The following is a 21,306-nucleotide window of genomic DNA, read 5'->3' as shown; positions in this document are numbered from 1 at the left end:
GCACTTTACACCCCCAAGGCGGGGTGGCCGTGGGAGGGAGAGCTAGGGAGAAGGATGCAGGCAGGGCATCAGGTCTCCAAGGAGCACACTGGCTCTCCCGGGATCGACCTACCCGGAACAGGGCCTGGGGAAGCTCCTCATTAAATATGGGCATGGGGAGCTGGAGGTGCCCCTGCTCTGTTCCAAGGACCATGTGCCATGGGATGGAGTGGAGGATGGTGCAGGGACATCTATTCACCCCGCTGGCATGCGGGAGAAGACAAAGCCTTGGGGACTGCAGGTTGAAGGGTGGCCTGAGGAGGAAAAGGGCTGCTTCTTTCCCAAGCTAGGGAAAGAAGGTCCCCTTCAACGTGACTTGGGAGCCCTGCAGAGGGATAGACACTGGGATGGCTAGGAAGGAGAGGGGGAAGAGAAAAGCCCTGCTACGGCCCCCTCTGACACGTGGCCACGCCTGCCTCTGAAAAGCTGGCCCACTGTCAGCACAGCCCATCCACTCCCACCGCTGCGACCCCTGCGCAGGGCACGGAGGTGCCAGGCAGACGGACGAGATGGCAGGGGGTGGCTGACAGAAGAGGGGGGGCCGGGGAGGAGGTGCAAAGCGGCTGCTTTACCTCTCCGCCATGGCATCTGCGGGGCCATGTCCTGCAGCGCCGGGGAGGGCTGAGCGTGGCGGTGGGTGGCACAGGGTCTGGAGGTTGGTGCACCACTGTGTGGTGCTATCGGCATGTGTTGTGTCAGGGTGAGAGCTGAGGGCACCTCGGTGGGGCCTTGGCAGCAGTGGTGGGGCTGGTAGAGGGACCCTAGCCCACCGGTGTGTGCAGCATCCATGCACTCACCAGTGCCCAGCCCCAGCTGAGCCTCTGCAGGAGTGTGAGCAAACTTGCAGCGTGTATGGAGACGTGAGACTTGTTGCTCCAGCCTGAGGATGCCAGGGCGGCCCTTGAGGAGCTCTAAGGACAGCGGCAGAAATGCCTCCCTTGCCCCTGCAAAGCCTGCAGCCTGCCACCGGCGCTGCCCCCCTCTCCCACTGGGTGCCAGCAGCGGTGACATCGATCTTCCCATGGTCCCATCATCCCACAGAGCAGGGACAAGCAGCTCAGACCCAGACACGTCACTCCTCTGGACAGGGATGGGTCAAGGCTCATGTCACCCATGTCTCAGGGACACCTGGCAGCCCGTGCCCCAGCACAGCCAGACTCCACTGCCCCAGTGCTGCTCAGAGAGCCATGGCCCTGCGGAGGTAAAAGGCACTGAAGAGAAACCTCCCTCACACTGGCACCTATAAAAGAAGATTATACAAAGCCAGCCACCAGGCACCCGCTGAGACATAGGTGCCGTATGCCACAACCCCTGCCATAACCTGCTGTGGGGTGGTGAGGCCCTGGCAGGCTGCCACCCTGCTTTTCTCCTCGGAGGGGATGGAGAAACCCTTTCCCCGAGAAAGCCCCGTCAAGCCGTACCGGTCACTTTCCAGAAATACATAGCTTTTCAAATCTCAGTCATTTTTTTCGCCAAAATTGTTTGCCAAAATTTTTCACCATTAATCTTTTTGCCAAAGAGTTTGGCAGGGCTCAGTCCTTCTCCCTGGTGGGATGGGGAGAGGGGCAGTGGGATGGGATGTCTCTGGGCAGGGCTAGGGCTGTGAGCTCAGCCCAGGACGCGGAGCACTTACCTGCAGGTGCCTCCGTGCTGGTGACCAGGGAGGTGGGGTTGATGGCAGGGATCTCTGGAAAAGAAAAGGAGAGACATCTTAAGGAAAGGGGTCCCCAACCCTGGGGGTGACACCTGGACAAAAGCCCTCTGCAAGTGGGGTACAGAGGGGATGGTGGGTCACCTCCAGCAGATTGCTAAGAAAGAGGGGTGAGATGAGTCTGACCTGAATATCACAGGCCGTTAAATAGACCCAGAGATGCCCAAACTGAGCTCAGTAAATTGGGACAGGCTGAGATGCTGCAACGTCCAAGTCACTGCTGTGCAGGACGTGTTCCAGGCACGGATGCTCCCTGGGTGCTCAGCTCGTCTGAACTCAGTTGGGGCATTGGCTGATGCTCGGCTGATCTGAGCACGCTCCAGGCTGCACAGTGCAGGGACAAGCACGGGCAAAGACAACATTTTCTTGGGACTCCTGGCAACAAAACCTGGGGGAAATTCTGTCCTAATTCTGTCTCCAAAACTGGGGAAGAGCAGAGGGAGAGGAGCCAGCCCTGTCAGCTCCTCCGGGCTGCCACCGCTCCAGCAGTGCCGGCAGATGCTGCAGGTGGGAAATTGTTCCTCTACCGTTTGGGTCAAATTCAGACCCACTGCGACAATAAACACAGTTTTACACTGACCACAGGATCTGGCCTTGCCCCAGACCTGCCCATGCTCAGGACTCAGCTGGATGAGGAAGGTACCTTGCTGCAGCTGAAGACATGTCCCAGCAGAGGTGGCTGGAATCATTAACCCAAAAGGTCTTTCAGAGCCTCCTGGTCTGGGGGAACAAAGCCTGAGTGCCTCCAGAAGGTGACCCAACCATCCTGCCTTGACCATCGAGCACAACCAGCTGGATGGGCAGACTCTCGGCTCAGCCTCCCACCCACTGCAAGCCAGCCCAAGAAGAGCATCTCCCAGCGCCGGTGAGGGTCCCCGAGCGCAGGGCAAGGCATGGCGGCACTCACTGATGCAGGGGGCCACTGGCGAGCGGCTCTGCTGGTAACCCTTGGCACAGCGGTTGCAGGTGAGGCCGGTCACGCCATCCTTGCACGGGCACTGCCCCGTTGTCTGGTTGCAGGTCTTGCCGGCCGCGCCGACGGGGTGGCAGTCGCAGGCTGGGTGGGAGAGAGAGAAAAGGCTACATGAGAGGTGATGCGCAATGCAAATCCCAAACCGGACCCAAGGTGCCACCCCTGGGGAGGTGAGGGGGTGGTGAGTCCTACCAGCACACTGGTGGAAAGCAGCCACAGTGGCCGGCACAGCTGAGACCCGTGGGTCCAGACCGTGGCCCCACGTGTGCTGTGAGCAGCAGGGGCAGGAGGGTGTGTGGATGAAGGTCTTGGCCAAAGCACAGCCTCTGCTGATGGGGATGTTCAGGAGGAGCCCCTGGAGACCCCACCGCTCACACAGGCACCTGCAGCTGCCAGCTGGCATTTAAGGCCTGGACACCAGTAGCAGAGTTTCTTCCTGCCCACGTTGCAGGCAGCTGCTCCGGGGACAGCCCGGCATGGGTGCAGGCGGGAGGAGGGATTTCCACGGGCAGCTCCATGCCAGCTGCCAGCCCTGTCCTGTGCAAGCAAAGGGAGCGGGGCTCACATGGGTCCACGCAAACCCTTGTTCATGGCCAGCGTGGGAGCGAGGGCACAGCAGGACAGGGAGCGGAGAGATACTTGCCCAGGTCTGCTCTTCCCCCACCTCAAACCCGAGGCAATGCTCCTGTCACAGCAGTGAAATGCATTTTCACCGCTTGCTCCCCCACCTCTGAGCTTTCCAGTCCAAGGAACTGAACGAACACTGAGCTTTTACACAAACTTCAACCTTGTTTTGGTTTTAGGATGGTCTGAAAAGTTTTTTTTTATCTTTCCCAAGCTCATGAGCCTCAATGCCCATCCTGCCTCCTGGAGACCTCAGCCAAAAGACATGCCCATGGCTTTCCACCACAGCCTTCCCAGGGAAAAAGCCACACCTGAGGAGGGTGAAAGTTGGGTCTCCAGCCTCAGGACAGACCTGAAGTGACTCTCCATCACACAACACTGGATGACGGGACCCACCAGGGGTTGCCTATGAGGAAGGAGATGCTCACTCAGGAGAGGATCGTCCCATCTGCCTGCATGGGGCTGGACTGGCTATGTGCTGGAGGAGGTTATCTCAGACTCCATCAGTGTAAGAGTTGAACGTGATTCCAAAGCAAAACAAAAACATCCCCCCCTGCCTGCCCCCGCAGCCCCCCGATGTTATCGTTTCCCTAATTTTCACCAGATGGGACTGGTGGGAGCACCACAGCGCTGCTCCTCAGACCCCTCCCGCATGGCCAGAAACCAGAGCGAGCAGCCTCTAATGGGGACCAGATGCTTCATCCTTATCAGATCTTGGCTGGGACTGGAAACGGACGTCTTTCTGACAAGGATATTTTGGGGGCTCAGCTGTGATAACAAATGGCAGTGAGCAAGGGAGTCTTGGCATGACACGGGGCTGTCGGAAACATGGGATCTTTCTTCAGCCACAACAGGCTTGTCTCCTGCCAGGGCGGCTGGCTCTCCTGGCTCTCCTGCAAACACCCACCACCAGTTCATTGGGGACCCCCAAAGGTCCTGGGATCAAGCCATGGTCCTGCCCTGGACTGCAAGAAGCAAAACTGTCAGTGACAGTCCAGTGCTGGGCCAGCTTGGATGACCCATGGGAACAGCACTGCTGCTTCGCCTGGAGGAGAACATTGCGCTAATCGCCTTTTCTTGAACCACCGTGCTCTGGGACATTTCATTGGCTTCAGATGGACCTGGATGGTCTCCCTATGGCTACTCCTCAGGGCTCTTCTGCGTGGGCTTGGCTGGATCCTGAGCCACTTGGAGGAAGCAGGTGCCTTTGACGAGCTGGCAGGTACACCTCTTGGAAACCATCCATTGCTTTGTCTCTTTTCCACTAGCAAAGGCTTGGGTTTCTGTTAGTGGGCCTAGGCATGAAGCATGACCCATCCTCATCACACCCCTGCTGGAAAGGGCAGCCCGGTGCCACCAGCATCACACCAGTGCTGCTCTGAACAGGGGGCTCTCACCCCACCACTGGTGCTCGGACTCCTCCCAGGGCCACAGCGCCCATCTCCAGCTGGCGAAGTCCAACCCACCTCAGAGCAGCTGGGCACAAGCCCTGCCAAACACTCGCTCGTCCAAGAGATGTAACCACGCAGGGAGAGCTCGGAGGTGCCTGCAGCCATCACTCCTGCTCTGCACGCACAGCGACAGACAGTCCCTGCCCTAAAAAATTTATGGCCAAAGGCAGGCTTCCAGCAAAGATTTATACAAGCGCTTAGCTTCACACATTGTGGATAATCTCTTGGGCCCCAGCGGTGTATTCCTGGTGTAAAGTCTAAGGATGGACATAAATCTCAGCACAATCAAGATCCAACTCATCTAGCAAATCCTTGTTCATGTAGTAGAAGGCGGCTTTCAATGACTGCTCGTGTTTTACCTGGATCAGCAACGAAGGCAGTTTTTCTCATCTTATGTCCGCAAGAGATGGATGTCTTTGGGAGATGAGCTTGGTCTCTGCCAGACCACCCTCTGGCCCCTCACCCCGCCATGGTGGGATTTCCTGCAGTCCCACAAAAACCCCTTGCTCCTTCCCACTCCGATGGGAAGAGCATCCCAGGCAGCACTCAGCGCTTACCCCGACCAGTCCCACATCCCAGCATGGCCGCATCCCACCACTCCAGCTGGAGCATCTCCACCGCTCCTGGTCCTGCCGTGACCCACCGAGGGGGGCCGGCCGGGGGCCCCATGCCGCCAGCGGGAAGGCAGGGCCAGCACGGCACAGCTCCTTGCCCGCTGCCCACACACCGAGCCCTGCGGCTCGCAGCCCCGCCAGTTGCCAGGATCTGGCCCGCAGTGCTTGAATGGTGGATTAAGTCACTAGCTCGGAGCTTAACTCATCGAGCTGCGCTTGCCAGAAAGCATGTCTTGCACCTAATATTGAGGGTATTTTTGCGTCTTAAGGCTTAGCTGCTACTGCTTCACCAGTTTTCATTGGAGAACGCTCACGGTTTACAGCTTTGTTTAAATTACAGGGATTAATGCACAGCCATTCTTTATTTGACTTTTCAATTACCACCATTGAATTAATCCTGTAGGTTGTTCTGCCTTTTCCATCCTCCCAGCTTTTCCGTCTCGCAGCGTCCAGCGGTGACGCCGGCTGCTGGCGGGCCGGCGGCTGGAGGGAAGAGCTTGCCTCCCCGCTTGCCGGCTGGCAGCCGAGGGCTCAGCTCGGTTGCCGGCAGGAGATGCAGGCTTGTGCAATCTGCAGTCAATATTTTAGTATTTTTGGATATTTATTTCAAAGGCGTTGCATCCCAGCAGAGACGAACCATGGTTGGACGGTTATTTAGTAACATACTTGGGGGTTTGTTTAAATAAAATGTAATAGTTCCTGGCCTCCTGGCTACCGTTTTGCGTCCTGAATATAAACCCAGCTTCGTTCCTTAGCACCTGCAAAATCTGCCTTTGCTGGGATGCTCAGCTTCCACCCTGGGCCAACACTGTGGTGAGCACAAAGTACCCTCGTTCAAAGCTGCAGATGTCGGCTCACAGCAGCTTGCCCCACGCCTGCTTTTAAGATCTGCTGTCAGGAGCCTTGCTTTGCCTTTTCTTTCCTTTTTTTTTTTTTCTTGCAGGAGTGTAGGTATCTGAGCTGTAGGTACAGGACACATCTTTGGAAAAACCAAGCCCAAACTCTCTCGTCATATCTCCGTGTATTTATGTATCTCTCTGGCAGCACCAGCTCCCACTCATGGCACTGGGCAGGCTCCTGGGTCCTGCTCCAAGGAGCTCCCAATCCCAACGGATCCACCACTGGCTAAGTACAAGAAAGGGGTGGAAACACTTTCTGCTTTGCTGAAGGAGGGGCAGCCAAAGAAGCAGCAGCATCAGGGATTTCATTATTAACTCGGTTCCCTGAGGCAGAGCCAGGAACTGGCTCCCAACACCCAGGGTACTGCCTTTACTGCCAGATCCTCCTCAACATATGCACCATGGCGGGGGCCGACCCTTGTGCACATGTTCATCTGGCTGGGCTGAACCTGTGCGGCATTTCCAAGCTGTGGGCAAACCTTGCCAGCCCTCCGGAAGCGGCACCCACTGGGCCGGGCTGGCAGAGACCTGCCGGTGGCTTGGCACAGGGAGGGGCAGGGGAGGGAGGTTTGTCTGCCGGGGGGGACCTGCTGCAGCCCCCCACTCCTCCGCAGCCTGGGCATCGCTCGCTGGCGTTTCTCCTGTGCAGCAGCACCAGCCCTCGCCCCGTCCCACCAGCTCCTGAGCACCCCGGGATGCTCCGCCACCCTGTCCCCTCCGGAGGAGCCCCCCCTTGAATCTGAAACGTTTTCCATCACCTTAATGCTCCACGACTGCTGCCCTGCTGCCCTGCCCTGGCAGACTGCAGGCTGCTGCCTGCATTAGGCAGGCGCAGGCAGAGGGAGGCGGCTCCGGCCCCTCCACGTCCTCCATCCTCAGCCCTCAAAACGGAGGGACCTGAGCCACAGCCCCGGTAGGAATTGCTGCACCCGCAGCTTCCCCAATCCCACAAACCTGTACCCCCACATTGAGCTGGGCTGTATTCAGTTACCTCCCCAACCCTGCTTCCAGCACCAGCCAAATCCTGCTTGGTTTAGAATAGAATAGAATAGAATAGAATAGAATAGAATAGAATAGAATAGAATAGAATAGAATAGAACGGAACGGAACGGAACGGAACGGAACGGAACGGAACGGAACGGAATGTGTTGGGTTGGAAGGGACCTCTAAAGGCCATCTAGTCCACCCCCCTGCAGTGAGCAGGGACAACTTCAACTAGACCAGGTTGCTCAGAGCCTCATCCAGCCTGGCCTTGAATGTCTCCAGGATGGGGCCTCCACCACCTCTCTGGGCAACCTGTTCCAGTGTCTCACCACCCTCAGTGTAAAGAACTTCTTCCTAATGTCTCATCTGAACCTGCCCTGCTCTAGTTTAAACCATTGCCCCTCGTCCTATCACTACATGCCCTTGCCAACAGCCCCTCCCCAGCTTTCCTGTAGGACCCCTGTAGGGACTGGAAGGGGCTCGAAGGTCTCCCTGGAGCCTTCTCTTCTCCAGGCTGAACCCCCCCAGCTCTCTCAGCCTGTCCTCACAGCAGAGGGGCTCCAGCCCTTGGATCATCTTCGTGGCCTCCTCTGGCCCTGCTCCAACAGGTCCGTGTCCTTCTTGTGCTGAGGGCTCCAGAGCTGGACACAGTACTCCAGGTGGGGTCTCACCAGAGCATAGTAGAGGGGGAGAATCCCCTCTCTGGATCTGCTGGCTGCGCTTTGTTTGATGCCGCCCAGGATGCCATTGGCCTTCTGGGCTGCAAGCGCACATTGTTGGCTCATGTCCAGCTTTTCATCCACCAGGACCCCCAGGTCCTTTTTCGCAGGGCTACTCTCTATCACATCATCCCCCAGCCTGTACTGATAGGAGGACTGTCCCAACCCAAATAGTTTTATTTACTATTATTTTTTTTGGTGAGTGCTCTCTTCCCTGGCTGAAGCAGAAACGGAGACCTCAATGCCCAGCACAGAGGCAGCACTGGGGACCCTGGGTCCCGCAGGGAGTTCACGCCTGCAAGGCTTCCGCTTTTATTGGGACTTTATCACGTAATTTTGGTAGCAAAAGTAGAAGGAGCTGGTGGACCAATGGGGAGCAGAAACCCCTTGTTCAGGGAGGGGTGGTGAAGTTGGGGTGCTGCTCGCAGAGGATGCGAGGTGAGGTATGCATGCCTTGAGCCCCGGAGCCAGTGGGGGTGAGCCGGGGCTGCCCGCGAGCCCCCAGGCGCTTGAAGAAAATCCTCACAGAAAAGGGAATTTTGCTGCAGCTGCCCCAGTCTGGTGGTGCTGCAGCAGGAGCCGGGGGCTGCTGCCACCCCTCCCCGGCCTCAGTCAGAGCCAGGACCCGTCCCAGGAATGGGATGCAACCTGGGATGCTGTGCTATTGACCCTGGGGACGCGTGCCTTGTCCTGCCTCCTCCTCTTCCTCTCTCCCAGTGCCTCCCAGTGTCACCCCAAGGATGCTGGGCACCTGACACGGCTTTGGGACCTGGTTGCCACCTGGCACAAGCCCCATCAATGGGAAACCCTTGCTGCAGCCGGGGGGCTGCTGTGCCCATAGCCATAGCTGTGACGTGGCTTGGCCAAGTCCATGGGGCTGGGACGCAGTGCGTGGTCCCCTGGGGACATGGGCTGATGAGGTAGGACCGGCCAAGTCAGCTGCCTGTGTTACTAAAAATGATTAGCTCGCTGTTTGCTAATGAGCTGGCTGCAGGCAGGGCTCCCCCTGAGAGCACCCACTCAGCCGTGCTCCTGCTGCCACCACCGCGTCGGTCAAATGTGGGAAGTTTCTCCCTTTGCTCCGTCCTCTCCGCCGCTCCCGTGGGAACAGGGATGGGCAGAGGCGGCTCACACAGCATGGGCAATGGTGGGATTTTACCTATAACATCCTGGACCCAAACGAGCCATACCTACAAACAATAAGGCAGACGAGAGTAGAGCCCCAAAAGCCAAATCCTTCGATTCGGGTCCGTGGCCACAAGGTTAATGGTCCGAAACCAGCTTCAGCAGTTGCTGTAGGCTCTACATAAACACGCTAACATCACGTCCTCACAGCAGCAAAGGTGCCCGGAGCCCATGTGGCTGCATTGTGCACCGGAGGGGACATTGCACTCCCTTCCGGGAGGTACTTGCGATCTAAGCTGGAAAAAAGGGGATCAGGGATGAATTCCTGGCCTCAGAGCTGCCGTGGCCAACCTCCTGCCGGCTCCAGCTTTTCAGCCTGGATCCCACCAATCGTTGGGGACGGGCACTGTGTTTTCCTATCTCTAACACAACTATTGTTGTGAGGCTTCACAGAGTAAAAAGGCTCCACAGAGCGGGCTGAGCGGGCAGAGATAAGACAAAGCAGATGGGTTTGGCCAGGAGGTAGAGGAGGGAGAGGAGAGGTGCAGATCCCATGATATTTGGCACAGGCAGGGGACCTTGCGAGGTCGAGCTGCAGCTTGATGGCTTGGAGCCAGCGCGGCTCCTGACCAGCTCTGGGACAAGCCACCCTGCTCGCAGGCACCGGGAGCCATGGGGCTCAGCACCTCCCCAAAACAGGTCCCAAGAGCCACCCCATCGCTGAAAAGCACACGGTGGGGTCCTGCACCGCAGCCCAGCAGGGAGATGGAAACCTCCCTCGGTATCCCCAGCCCTCCAAGGCATGGAAGCCACCATGGGGCATTTTGTGAAGCAGCTTGAACGCTTCTAAGCGTGTCTATGGCCCAGACGATGCCAGTGTCAGAGGCAGGTTTCCAGCACATTTAGTCATGCGCCTTCTCTGACACCTTCCCAGCATCTCTCCAAACACTGACTGCGGCCACACCAGGACCCTCCCGGGAAGGACAGGGCTCCTGGAGCCTGCTCACTCCCTGCCTGTCTTTCCCCCATCCCTTGGGGAGATGCTGACTTCCAAGCGATGTCCCGGCAGAGATGACCAGGGTGACAGATGCTAGAGGTGACCTGCAGCTGCTGGAGGGATCTGCCAGACACCAAGCAGAGCAGAGGGATGTCCCAAGGATGGGAAGGAAGAGCAAGGAGAACAACAGAGATTATATCACTGGTGCTACCCACGTGAAGAACTTCTGGCTTACCTTTGCAGGCCTTGCGGTCCGTGATGGACTTGCTGAGGTCCCGGTAGAAGCCCTCCTTGCAGTAGTGGCAATGCCGCCCCGCGGTGTTGTGCCGGCAGTTGAGGCAGACACCGCCGCTCTTCCTGCCCGAGAGCTTGTAGAGCTCCATGTTGAAGCGGCAGCGCCGGGCGTGCAGGTTGCAGTTGCAGGCTGCGAGGGAAGGGGAGAGGGTGAGGGCTGGAGGCGAAACTTGGGAGCCCCCGTGGGTGGGCTGGAGCTGCCCTGGTGTCCCCCATTGCTGCTGGGGGCCGGGGCTGCCTGTGCCGGCAGAGCGGGACGGGCACGGCACAGCTGGCCCCAACGTGCTGTCCAGATGTGCGGCATCCGCCGCCCCATGGGGCCGGTGCCGGGAGGTCAGGGCAGAGGAGAAAGGGCATGTGTAGGGACGGGGCAACGCACGGCTGAAGGCAGATGCGTGCGGGATGGAGGGGTGCAGCCGGGGAGTCTGGCCGCGACAGCCTGCCACCTGCAGCCCCGTTTCCCCCTGCCCCTTCCCTGGCAGCCAGCTCTGGCGACAGAGCCCGGCCGGCTTTTGGCAGGACCACTTGCCTTGTGCCTGGGGTTGCGACGGCATTGCCTCTGCTGCCTCACTAGTTGCTGGCTTGGAGTCAGCAATGGAGCCCCCAAATTCCTTATATTTAAGGCTCTAGCCTGTGTGCACGTGCACACGCACAAAGAAGCTCACACAGCGACCCGTGTGCGCACACACAGATGTGCACAAGCACATACACAACTCATGTGCGCACAAATGTGGACACATGAACATGACTGCACACAGATGTGCACACAAATATCCACACACTGTTACACAGAATCACAGAATGGTTCGGGTTGGAAGGGACCTTAAAGATCATCTCGTTCCACCCCCCTGCCCTGAGCAGGGACACCTCGCACTGGACCAGGTTGCTCCAAGCCTCATCCAGCCTGGCCTGGAATACTTCCAGGGATGGGGCAGCCACAACACACATGTGCACGCAAACCTGCACACAAACATGCGTGCTCACACGTGCGTGCGTGCACGTTCATAGGTGTGCTCACGTGTGTGCATGCATACACACACACGAGTATGCGTGCACAGAAGCCTGCACGTGCGCGCACACACGCACGTTATTTTGTCATTAGCCACAGGAACCATGCAGCCACCCCCCCCCCGGCCCGATTCCACGTGTGCGAGATAAAAAGGCAAAGCACTGCCCGTTCCTGCTTAACACCCTCGCAAAAAGATAATGGGAACAAGATTTCCTTTGGCAAAACGCGGCACCCTCCTCCCCCAGCCCCGGCCCCCTCCCCATGCCGGTAAATTGAGGTTGGGTGAGAGTTTTTCCAGGCGTACTGTGAAATTCATTAACGTGTCAGCCCAGATTTAACTGCTGAGGCCTGGCTTGGCGGTCGTGTGAAGTCGCCTCCCCCCCGGCCGGCAGCGCCGGTGGGAGCTTCAGCCCGCGCAGATCAAACGTTCACCTCCTCGCTCTGGCCTCGGAGACGCTGGGGGAAAAAAGCTGGAGCAAACCCCAGCCCTAAAAAAGAGCCTTTTTGGAGGCTTAAAGGAGTTGAGCGAGAGGTTGTTGCCGGCCTCGGTGCTGCCGGCACCGTGCGCTCAAACCTCAGCTCCCCCCGGAGCTCTCCCGAGTTATGAGATTAGTGTAAAAATCACGTGGCAGGCATCAAAATAACAGCCTGGCGTGGCGGTAGGTGCCTTTGGGGACTTGTGCCTTTTGAGCTCATTTTTCTTCTGAGGTGACAGCGAAAAAAAGGGACTTTTGAGGCAAATTCTGACACGGGGCTAGGCAATGGCATGCAGCACCTGGAGGGAGAGCAGCAAATATTGCCCATGGTCCCAGGCAGCCTACGATGCTGCTGTGTCGGGGATGCTGCTGTGCCAGGGATGCCGATGGCCGGCCAGGCTTTGCCAGGGCCAGGAACCATGCGGTGAAGTACCCCGACATCCAGGCTGCTCTTGCTCTCACCAGATAACGGGACAGGGACGAGCCAGGGTGGTTCGTGCCGCTGAGCAGAGGCAGCCGCATGTAACTGTGGCAAAGGAGCTGGTTTTTTTTGGGGGGTATTTCCTTGCATCAGTGAAAGGCCAGTTGGGTCACCCCACAAGGCAGCTTTGCCATCCCGTTGGGAGTGCTCAGGGCCACCCCCGTGAGCCCCTGGCATCCTCTGGGGAAGAAGAGGGGACGGCAGCCCAGAGGGGAAGCGACAGGCAGTGGAGGAGAAAGGTCAGGTAAATGATTCGCCGCCCCCGGCGCGGGTCCCTCTCTGCCTCCAGTTTAATTGGTGAGAGAGTAACTGGCAGGGGACTTTTCACGGCCCCACTGACTCTGCTGCGGGCTGGGGGCCCTCTCGGCTGGCACCTCCCCATCAGCCCTGGGGCCACCTTTTCCTGGGAACCTGTCGCAAAACCTCCCAGGAGCTGGCTTTTGGGGAGAAACCATCTCTTGCTGCCCGGCACCGTCCCACTCTGCCTGCAGGCAGCGATGCCGCCCGCTCCAGGCTGTTGCTCCCAGCCAGGGCTGGGTGTCAACAAACTCCCCCCACCTTAGTGCGAGCTGAGGCAGGATTTGGGCACAATTCTGGCCAGCCGACACGGGAGACCTGCCCGGGCTTGGCCAGGCTGGGATGGGTGGCTGTCCCCTGCTCGGGGACAGGGTCACACCAGCACGCGTGACTGTCCCCTCACCCCCCCCCAGCGCAGCCACCCGGCGCTAATCGGGGCAGACTGGTCCCCTCTCTTACCCGGCTAAATACTTGCACTGTTCCTCAGCGCTGACTCAGTTGCAAGCTCTGTCTGTCTCCCGTTAATCACTAATTAAAGGCTTGAATGTTCCCTGCTGTTTGGGGTATTAATAAGAATTTAATTGCACAGTTTGGGGCTAATTACGTGGTAGCTCGCTTCCGCCCTTGTACAGTATGCCCAATTAAACAATCATATGATCAATTAAACAATCACAAGATCTAATAATTTGCAATAATAGACTAATTAAACGGCGACACCTTGCAGCGGAGCAACCTTCTGTCCCCCTTTTGGTGGTGTTTGAACCCTTGCCCAGGCCCTGGCCGCCCCACAACCTGCCCTGGGTCGCTGCGGATGGAGGCACCCGGGCTGGGGGCATGGGGGCGGTTTGGGGGTCTGGGCAGGGGATGGGCAGCGCCGTGCACCGGGACACACGCATGGCAGGCGATGGAGCCCGCAGGGTGGGAGAGGGGCTCACCGCCCCTACAAGTTCCCTGGGAATAATTAGCCAAGGCAGCCGGCTCAGCGAAACCCTAGACCAGCTGCTGCTGCCAACCCGCAGCAGACTCAGCTACGCCCCTGCTTTGGCTGGAGGAGAGCCCGGCCGGGCGGCGGGGCAGGATGGGCTGCACCTCTGCCCCAGGCACCGGAACGGAGACCAGAAAAGCCCCTTCCCTCCCGTCCGTGCTGCCCCTCCGTCACGGGGAAGGTGTTCGGAGACAGGGGCTGGGGCTCGCACTGCTGCCGCCAAGAAGCAGCAGGGGAAGTAGAAGCGGGAAGCCCTCCCCGAGGGGCTGCGAGAGACAAGGCTGAGCCACTCCAGCCCCATCCCGGCAGGAACAGGACTCAGGATGGCCAGACAAGAGTTAATCCCCTCCACCACGGTGGCTACCTCCCCCCTGCACCCCAGATCTGCTGGGATGCTGCACCCCATGGGGAGCAGGTGCCTGGGCAGGGGTGGCAGGGGGATGCTGCCCGCTTACCCACCTCTAAAAGCCATCACCTACCACGAACCCCTTCCCTGGCTCTCCCTGGGGAAGTACCGTGGCCGGAGCTGCTGGGAACCCGCTGGTTTCCAGGACATCTGCTGGCGAGAGGGCAGGGAGCACCCCGCTGCGGGGGATGCGGCAAGGGAAGGGGCCGCAGATGCGACTGCTAACAAACAGCACAGATCCTGCTCCACGGGGCAAAGCAGCCCAGGCTAGCTCACTGTGGGATTCCCGAGAGGATTATTGCATGGGAAGCACTGAGACAGAAAAAGAAAGCAAACATCTACAGGAAGGGGCAGAGGACACCGGAGAAGCACATGGCATCCTCTAAATCCCATCACCGCTCCGGAGATTGGTGTTTTCAGGCACCGGCATCCCGGATCGATCGCCACAGTCCCGCTTGAGGGAGCACCAGCCAGCGAAGGCTTCCCAGGAGCGCGCAGCCCCTTCCCTGACGAGCCGCCCAGATCAAAGCGAGCCCCGTGCATTATCCCGGTGCTCCGGGGAGCGCTCCCGCCGCGGCGGCCACAAAGGGAACAAGAGCTCCCGCATTACCAGCGAGTGCATCAATTACTTCCAGTGGCTGCCTTGTGCTAATCCGCTTCCCCCCCTTCCCCAGGGCGGGTGTTTCGGGGACAGCCTGCCGAGGGGGTGACCGAGCTGTCCCCAGCAGCTCTGCCTGTGCAGGCAGGGGCTGGCAGCGGTGGTGGGAAGGAGATGGCACGAATCTGCAGGAATAAAGCTGATGCACCGCATAGAGGGTCTTGGGATTTTGGTGATCACGCTCCCACCGGTCGCTCTGACAGGATTATCCTTTGCTGAGCCTGACCTGGGGTAAAAGCTGGGGGGACACATGGAAGGGGACACGGCTCTCTCTTTCCTGCCCTTCTCAGTCCCCTGTTTCACGCAGGGCACACACAGAGCATCCCAATATTGGCAGGGCAAGCTGCCTGAGGGACACGCAGCCCTTTTGGAGTGTCGGGAGAGCCCCCTGTGCCTGTGGACCAATGGCATCGCTCTGTAACCACCAGGCACGGGGCCATGCACCCTGCAGCACGGAGCTGGCACCTTGCCCTCTTGCCAAGCCAGCAGCGTGGCCAATCCACTGTCGCCCTCCTGGCTGCGACATCCCCAAACGTGCCTGCTTGCCAAAGTCACGCTGAAACCCATAACACCGCAGCACGGTGGTGTCCCCGCAAACGCCATAGCCGCCCTCCGGCAGCTGTGGAGGGGTGACACCCTGCACTGATGCTCAGACCTCAGGCACCACTGGGCTGTTTCACCCCTGCATTTCCCTGCACCAGCCAGAGGCAGAACTTCTTGTGAAATAAGAAAAGGTTGTCCTCACTCCCAGCTGCATGGATGGATGTCCCAGCAGTGTGACATGGTGCAGGACATTAATTTGTCCCCATGCTGGAGCAGGCAGAGACTCCCATGTGCTGGAAGGGGACAAACCCCCATGCCCGGCGCTGGGCAGCACGGAGCCAAGAGGTGACACCCCAGCATGACCTGAGGCCGTACCAGCCCCATGGCTCCATCCGGATCCACTTTTCTGTTGCTGCAGCCCCCTGCCCCTCAGCTGGCCCTGGGCTGCCAAGCTCCTGCATCCATCCACCCTCCTCCTCCTCACACCTCCCCGGCCATGCGCGACCATCCACCACCATGAGCTGGCATCACCGATGCCTGGCCACAGGACCGCAGTTCGAAACCCCGCGGCCTCCGGACTGAGCAAAGGGAACTTCCCGGGCGGCCTCTCCTTTTAATTGGTGCTAATTGCTGCGTCTGTTCGTGCTGGCTGGGGAGATGTCATTGTTGAAAGGCACAGAGGGGAAGGCTCGGGGAGCTAATCCAGCTTTCAGCCGCTAAACCCTTCGGAGGCGGGTGATGGAGAAGCTCTTTCAGGTCCCTTCAGAGAAGGCACAAAGCCCGAGAGGGGAATGGGAGAAAGAAGGGGAGCGAATCAACAGGAAAAACTACTTTCACACGCAGCTCGGGGAAGGGTCTTTGTGCGCGGGGCTTGTCAGGGGGGAGCTTGAAGGGACCGCGCCGGGCCCCCTCCTCCTCTCCTCTCCCTCGTTTATCTTCTCAGCCCCATCTGCCAAAAGGGAGATGCCGCTGGGGGCAGGGATGCTTGGGAGCATGGCCCTGCAGAGCGGGAGCCTTGCTTTGAGGTGGACGGACAGACTGACGGGAGATCTGCAGACGTTCCCCCAAAATGAGCTTCCTCTGTTTTAACCCCTTTTGTGCCGGCAGAGCCACCTCTGCTGCCATCACGCTGCTTTACTGGAGGATTTGGTGGTGAGGAGGATGCGATGTGGGGTGCCACAGGAGAGGCAGCCATCAGGTCGGGGTCCTCCCTTTGTCCCAGGGGGGTTCCATGGGTTGACACACCAGCCGGAGCCTCCCCTGCCTGACCTGCGGGCCGCTGGAGGCAGCAGTCGTGGGCAGGGTGTGGAGTTTGAGGGTGGATTTTTTTCTGAGCTTTGCTTCAAAAACTCATCTTTCTGAGACAAGTGGGAAAACGCAAGGACTGACACATTCCCACAGGGCATGAGGTGCTTTAAAGCATCGGCTCTGGCACTTGCTTTGAATCTGCTGCCTTTTTAGCCATTCTTAGAAGAAATCCACTGTAACATATATATATTTAAGCTGACAGCTGGGATCTCAACAAGACATCGATCACAAATACTAACAAGTCCCTCTGACCTCTGGCACATCCACTGAGCCTTTCAGGGGCTGATTAATGGTACAGCTTTCCCTTGTATCCATCCTCCCGCCACCCCCTGGGACCCGGGCTCCAGTCCAGGAGGAGAGAGAGGCTGTTCCTCTCTCTCCCAGACCTTCACAGGGCTCTGGCATCCCCCAGCCCCATCCCAAATCAGGACAAAAGGCAAAAACCTCCACCAAAATCCCACAAAGATCCAAGAGCAGGACAGCCAAGCAACACCAGTTTGATGTTTTGGAAATGTTTCATTTCATTGACAGTATTTTTAACTCGTGGAAACCTTTGCAAGGACAGACAATCTAAAACCACCACACAAAGCTCTGTGTCACACCGAACGTGAATGATAAAGTGTGGAACTGGGGTATCTCAAGTGTTTCCTTAGTCTCTTCCAGGTTTTGCCACCTGTTCCCTGCCCCAAAGCACACCTCGCAGGGCACCGCCACGATTCCCCCTCCCAGCCCAGGGACAGCTCTTTTGCTGCCCAAGGGAAACACATCCAGCCGGGCATCCCACATCCCACGGTGAGGTTTGCCGACCAGCTGGAAGACACCAGTGATTTTTCAGAGGGTTTTGGCACTTTGGCTCATGGTCAAAACCACCACACCTCCAGGGGGGGCACCCATAAGAGAGGCAGGGCAGATGCTTGAGCCTTTCTCAGCCCTCCAGCGAGGAGAATGCTTCCCAGCATCTCCGGACAAGCATGCTCCATTGCTTCGGCTCACCACCCATCATTTCCTCCCCCAGTGACTTGTTTTGTGGTTTCAGCCCCAGAAAAAAATAAAATGATAATAAAAAAAAAAAAAAATCACTCACCCAGACACTCATTGGCCTCGCGAGCGCTGGCCCGCTGCCAGGGGCGATCATAGTGGAAAGGCTTGCAGCGGTCGCACTCGGGACCCTCTGTGTTGTGCTTGCAGTCGCACACCAGCTTCTGCTCCTTGTCCTTCACGCAGCGCGCCGCGTGCCCGTTGCATTTGCAGCGCCCACCCACCTGCAGCTCTCCCACTGCGTAGTAATAAGGGGTCGAGCTGGTGCCCCCCTCCTCCTCGCCGGCATCCCGGCTGCCCAGGTCACGGAAGAGATGCGGGCGGCTGAAGACCACGCGGATGTCGGTGGCTGTCACCCAGTCCTGGAGCACGGGGCTGCTGTCGAAGTCCTGGGCGGATGGTCGCCCATCGAGGGTGCTGAAGGCAATGAGCCCGCCGGTGAGGGGGTAGAGGTCGGTGAGGCCATCAGTGCAAAGGGCCTCCTGCTCATTCTGCTTGGTGACGGTGGCTTTGCTGGGCTTGCCGTAGATCTTACGGCACTGGGAGGAGTAGTACTGGTAGGGCACCCAGGTCTTGCCGTAGTCCATGGACTTGAGGATGGCGGTGGACTCGGGCCGGGGCGAGCAGAACTGGAGGCTGACGTAGACCACCTCAAACTTCTTGCCGAGGGAGAGGGTGAGGGTGACGTTCTGGGGCGAGTGGTGGAAGGTCTCTGACCGCCAACACGTCATGTTGGAGGCGGTGTTGAGGTCGGTCAGGTAGGCGGGCGGGTGGGCTCGGCGGGGGTCCGAGGCATTGCAGTGCCGCGTGGGGGGCTTCCCGCACGTGCTGGAGGCTTGAACCTCCTTCCCGAAAGCGGCATTGACGAATTCAGGGATGCAGCGGCGAGGAGCGCCGCTCTCGTCGTAGCAAGGGTCTGGGGGGTTCTGCTGGGCTACGAAGGGGTTCACTGTCTGGGAGAGGCCCAGCATGGCGGCAGTGAGGAGCAGGCGCAGGAGCTGCAGGACCTCCATCCTCCCAGGGCGAGGGAAGCGGCTCCTCCCTGGGGCGAGAGCAAAGAGTGAATGGCGCTGGCAGCCCCACGGGGATGGGGAACACGGGATGGGGAACACCCCATGTCCGGCCCTTAACCCGTGCCCACCTTCCCACCCCACATCTACTGGTGCAGCATCCTGGGAGCAGGGCAGGGAGGAGATTACGTTGTGGTGCCTTATCCACAGCAACCCCTTGCTCCTCATCAGCAGGAGCAAAAATACTGTGGGAAATGGCAGAAGGAGCTGAGGTTTGGGAGGAGCAGGTTGAAATGAGAGTCCAGCCCTTCCTTGACCTCTCACAAACTGTCTCAGGAGCGACATGAATGCTCACGCCTGCCAGCAGCCCCGGCTGTCACACACAGCTCGGAGACCCCTGTCACCACACAGCTGCCAAGGAGAGGTGGCGGGGAAGAGCTGGGGAGACCTTTCAGCTGCCACAGTGGCTTCAACCCCCAAGTTATCCAACTGCAGCCTGAGACAGCCCCCAGCAGCAGAGGAGAAAGGGGCAGCAGCGAAAACACCTTGTGGGGACATTTTACAACAGGCAGGAACCCGCCAGGATGAAGTCCCAGGGCACAGCTGGGGCTGGCACCACTTTCCCTGCTGTGCCACAGCCCCAGCAGCATCCCGCTGGCCATGGGCACGGTGGCTTCTCGAAGCCAGGGGTTGGATCCCCTCCACGTCCCACCACCACGCCACCTCCACTGGCAAAAGGAGGTTATTGTAGTCTCACCTCCAAGAAACCCAGGTCTAGGTCTGGCCTGTCTGTTAATGGAGGCAAAAGAAAGGACCAAATGCAGGGCTTGGCTGGGCCTCTCTCCTGGCAGCCACAGTACAGCGCCAGGGGACGCTGGGTGGCTCCTAGGGGACACGGCCCATCCCCTGCACTTCTGGCTTGGAGGGTGGAAGAGGGACTGGAGGTCACGTCCCCTCCTGCCAGCTCTGGCTGCAGCAGGAGCACCCCCCGCAAGCTGCAGATCAGCCACGCCCCATCCTGAGCATCGCGCCAGCCACTCCAGCTCACCCATTCACTGGAGAAGGGCCCCGGGTGCTCCAGCTGGCCGTAGACCCCTGAGCTGCCCGGCTGGGAGGATGGCATCAGCCCTGCCATCCCACGAGCTGCTGCCCGTCCCAGCCAACAAGCCAGGTTCTCCGGCCTCTACCAGCCTGTGCCACAGCCAGGGCAGGCAGAGGGGATCCCCCCCATCATCCCCTCTCCCACTAGAAAACCCTTACTGGATGACTTGGGTTTTGCACTTCGCTCTGAGGAACAAAGCCCGGCGCTGGCAGCATGACCCAGCAGATGCTGCCCATCTACAGCCCCCAACCCCGCTCCTGCCTGTCCAACTGCCCACTCCGGCCAAAGGAGGCTGGCAGGGGAAAGCCTGTTTCAAATAATCCAGGATTTTTTTGTTGTTGGGTTTTTTTTTTCCCCTTTTGCCAAAAAAACGGAGCCGTGGCTGTGGAAGAAAGCTGCCTCTTTCCAGGCTGCCAAACCACTAATGGGGGGAAGCTCCTCCCTTCCCAGCCACGCTCAGCCGGGCAGCCAGCACCAGAACCCGTGCCCACCGAGGGGGGAGCGGGGACAGGGGTCTCAGCCCATCCCTGGACAACGCCCCCAGAACAAATCCTGGCCCTGCCACCTCTGTGCTGTTTCCTCACTGCTTAATCCTCTGCTGATGGAAAAGGAGATGTTCACTGCTGAAAAATTGGTGGCTCCCTTGGTGGTCTCTGCATCCCCCGCTACCCGGCAGTGCTGCAGAGCTTTTCGGGGACATGTCAGCCTATGGCTCGATGGCTGGGCAGGCAGCAAGACAAGGGATGCTGTCCCTGGAGCACCCAAAGCACCGGGAAGTCCCTACTCGAGGAGTACGGCATGCAGGAACGCAGCAGCCACCGCAGCAGAGGAAGCACCATGCCACAAGCACCAAGCTGTGAAGAGCAACCCCTGGGGAGCCCCGGCCCCATTGCAGGCAGCTGCCTCCTGGGCGAGCTCCCCTGAATCTGCCTATCCGGGAGCTGTTGAGCAAAGGCAGTGGCTGGTTAACCCCCCCAACGCAATCCCGATGGAACCATCCCCAGTGTCACCACTGCCTGGTGACAAGCAGCAGGCAGCGAAGCAGAGCCCCTGCCAGCCCACAGGCAGAGCCCCACTCCTGTACTCCCACCCGGCACTGCGGGCTGTGAAATGCTGACAGGCTGCAATGCCTGGTGAGCCCTGGCCACGCGCATACCTGCGGACACTCAGCACAGCTCCTCCAATCCAGTGATGCTGCCAGCCCCGCCGTCATCCCCATCCCACTGCACACCCCACAGAGAGGGACCCAGCTGGGTGCAGCCACCATCACCTCCCATCCCACCAGCCCCGGGGCAGCACGTAGCATGGGGACAACCCTGTGGGAAGACCTCTACACTGGGAGGAGAGAGGAGAAAGTCCTGGGGATGCCTCAGCAGCTGCATCCATCCACCCAGGGGTGACTCAGGGTGCATCCAACAAGGCTGAACCCTGCCAAAGAGAAGTCTCCTCCACCCACCACTTCCTGCCACATGGCAGTAAAGGGACAGGAGTAGGGACGTGCTCAGGCGTGCCACCTGCAAAGGCCTTTTAATTTCCCATTTGGTAAGACACCAAGGTGTTGGG

General features: G+C 59.1%; 1 protein-coding gene across 2 annotated transcripts in view; it reads right to left on the bottom strand.

The window, feature by feature from the left end:
• Nucleotides 1–21,306, bottom strand: part of NTN3 (netrin 3) — a 36,116-nt gene that overhangs the window by 8,024 nt on the left and 6,786 nt on the right. For both annotated transcript variants that reach the window (XM_063344375.1, XM_063344374.1), the window contains exons 2-5: nt 17,678–18,673; nt 10,372–10,560; nt 2,658–2,807; nt 1,673–1,726 (exon numbers count right to left, since the gene is read on the bottom strand). In XM_063344375.1, the coding sequence (XP_063200445.1) occupies nt 1,673–1,726; nt 2,658–2,807; nt 10,372–10,560; nt 17,678–18,644 (1,360 nt within the window). In that variant the 5' untranslated portion in view covers nt 18,645–18,673. The remainder of the gene's footprint in view (nt 1–1,672; nt 1,727–2,657; nt 2,808–10,371; nt 10,561–17,677; nt 18,674–21,306) is intronic.

This window comes from Chroicocephalus ridibundus, chromosome 8 (assembly GCF_963924245.1).
Source record: "Chroicocephalus ridibundus chromosome 8, bChrRid1.1, whole genome shotgun sequence".
Classification (NCBI taxonomy): domain Eukaryota; kingdom Metazoa; phylum Chordata; class Aves; order Charadriiformes; family Laridae; genus Chroicocephalus; species Chroicocephalus ridibundus.
The sequence above is the reverse complement of the archived record's forward strand: the minus strand, read 5'-3'. Positions and strand labels throughout refer to the sequence as shown.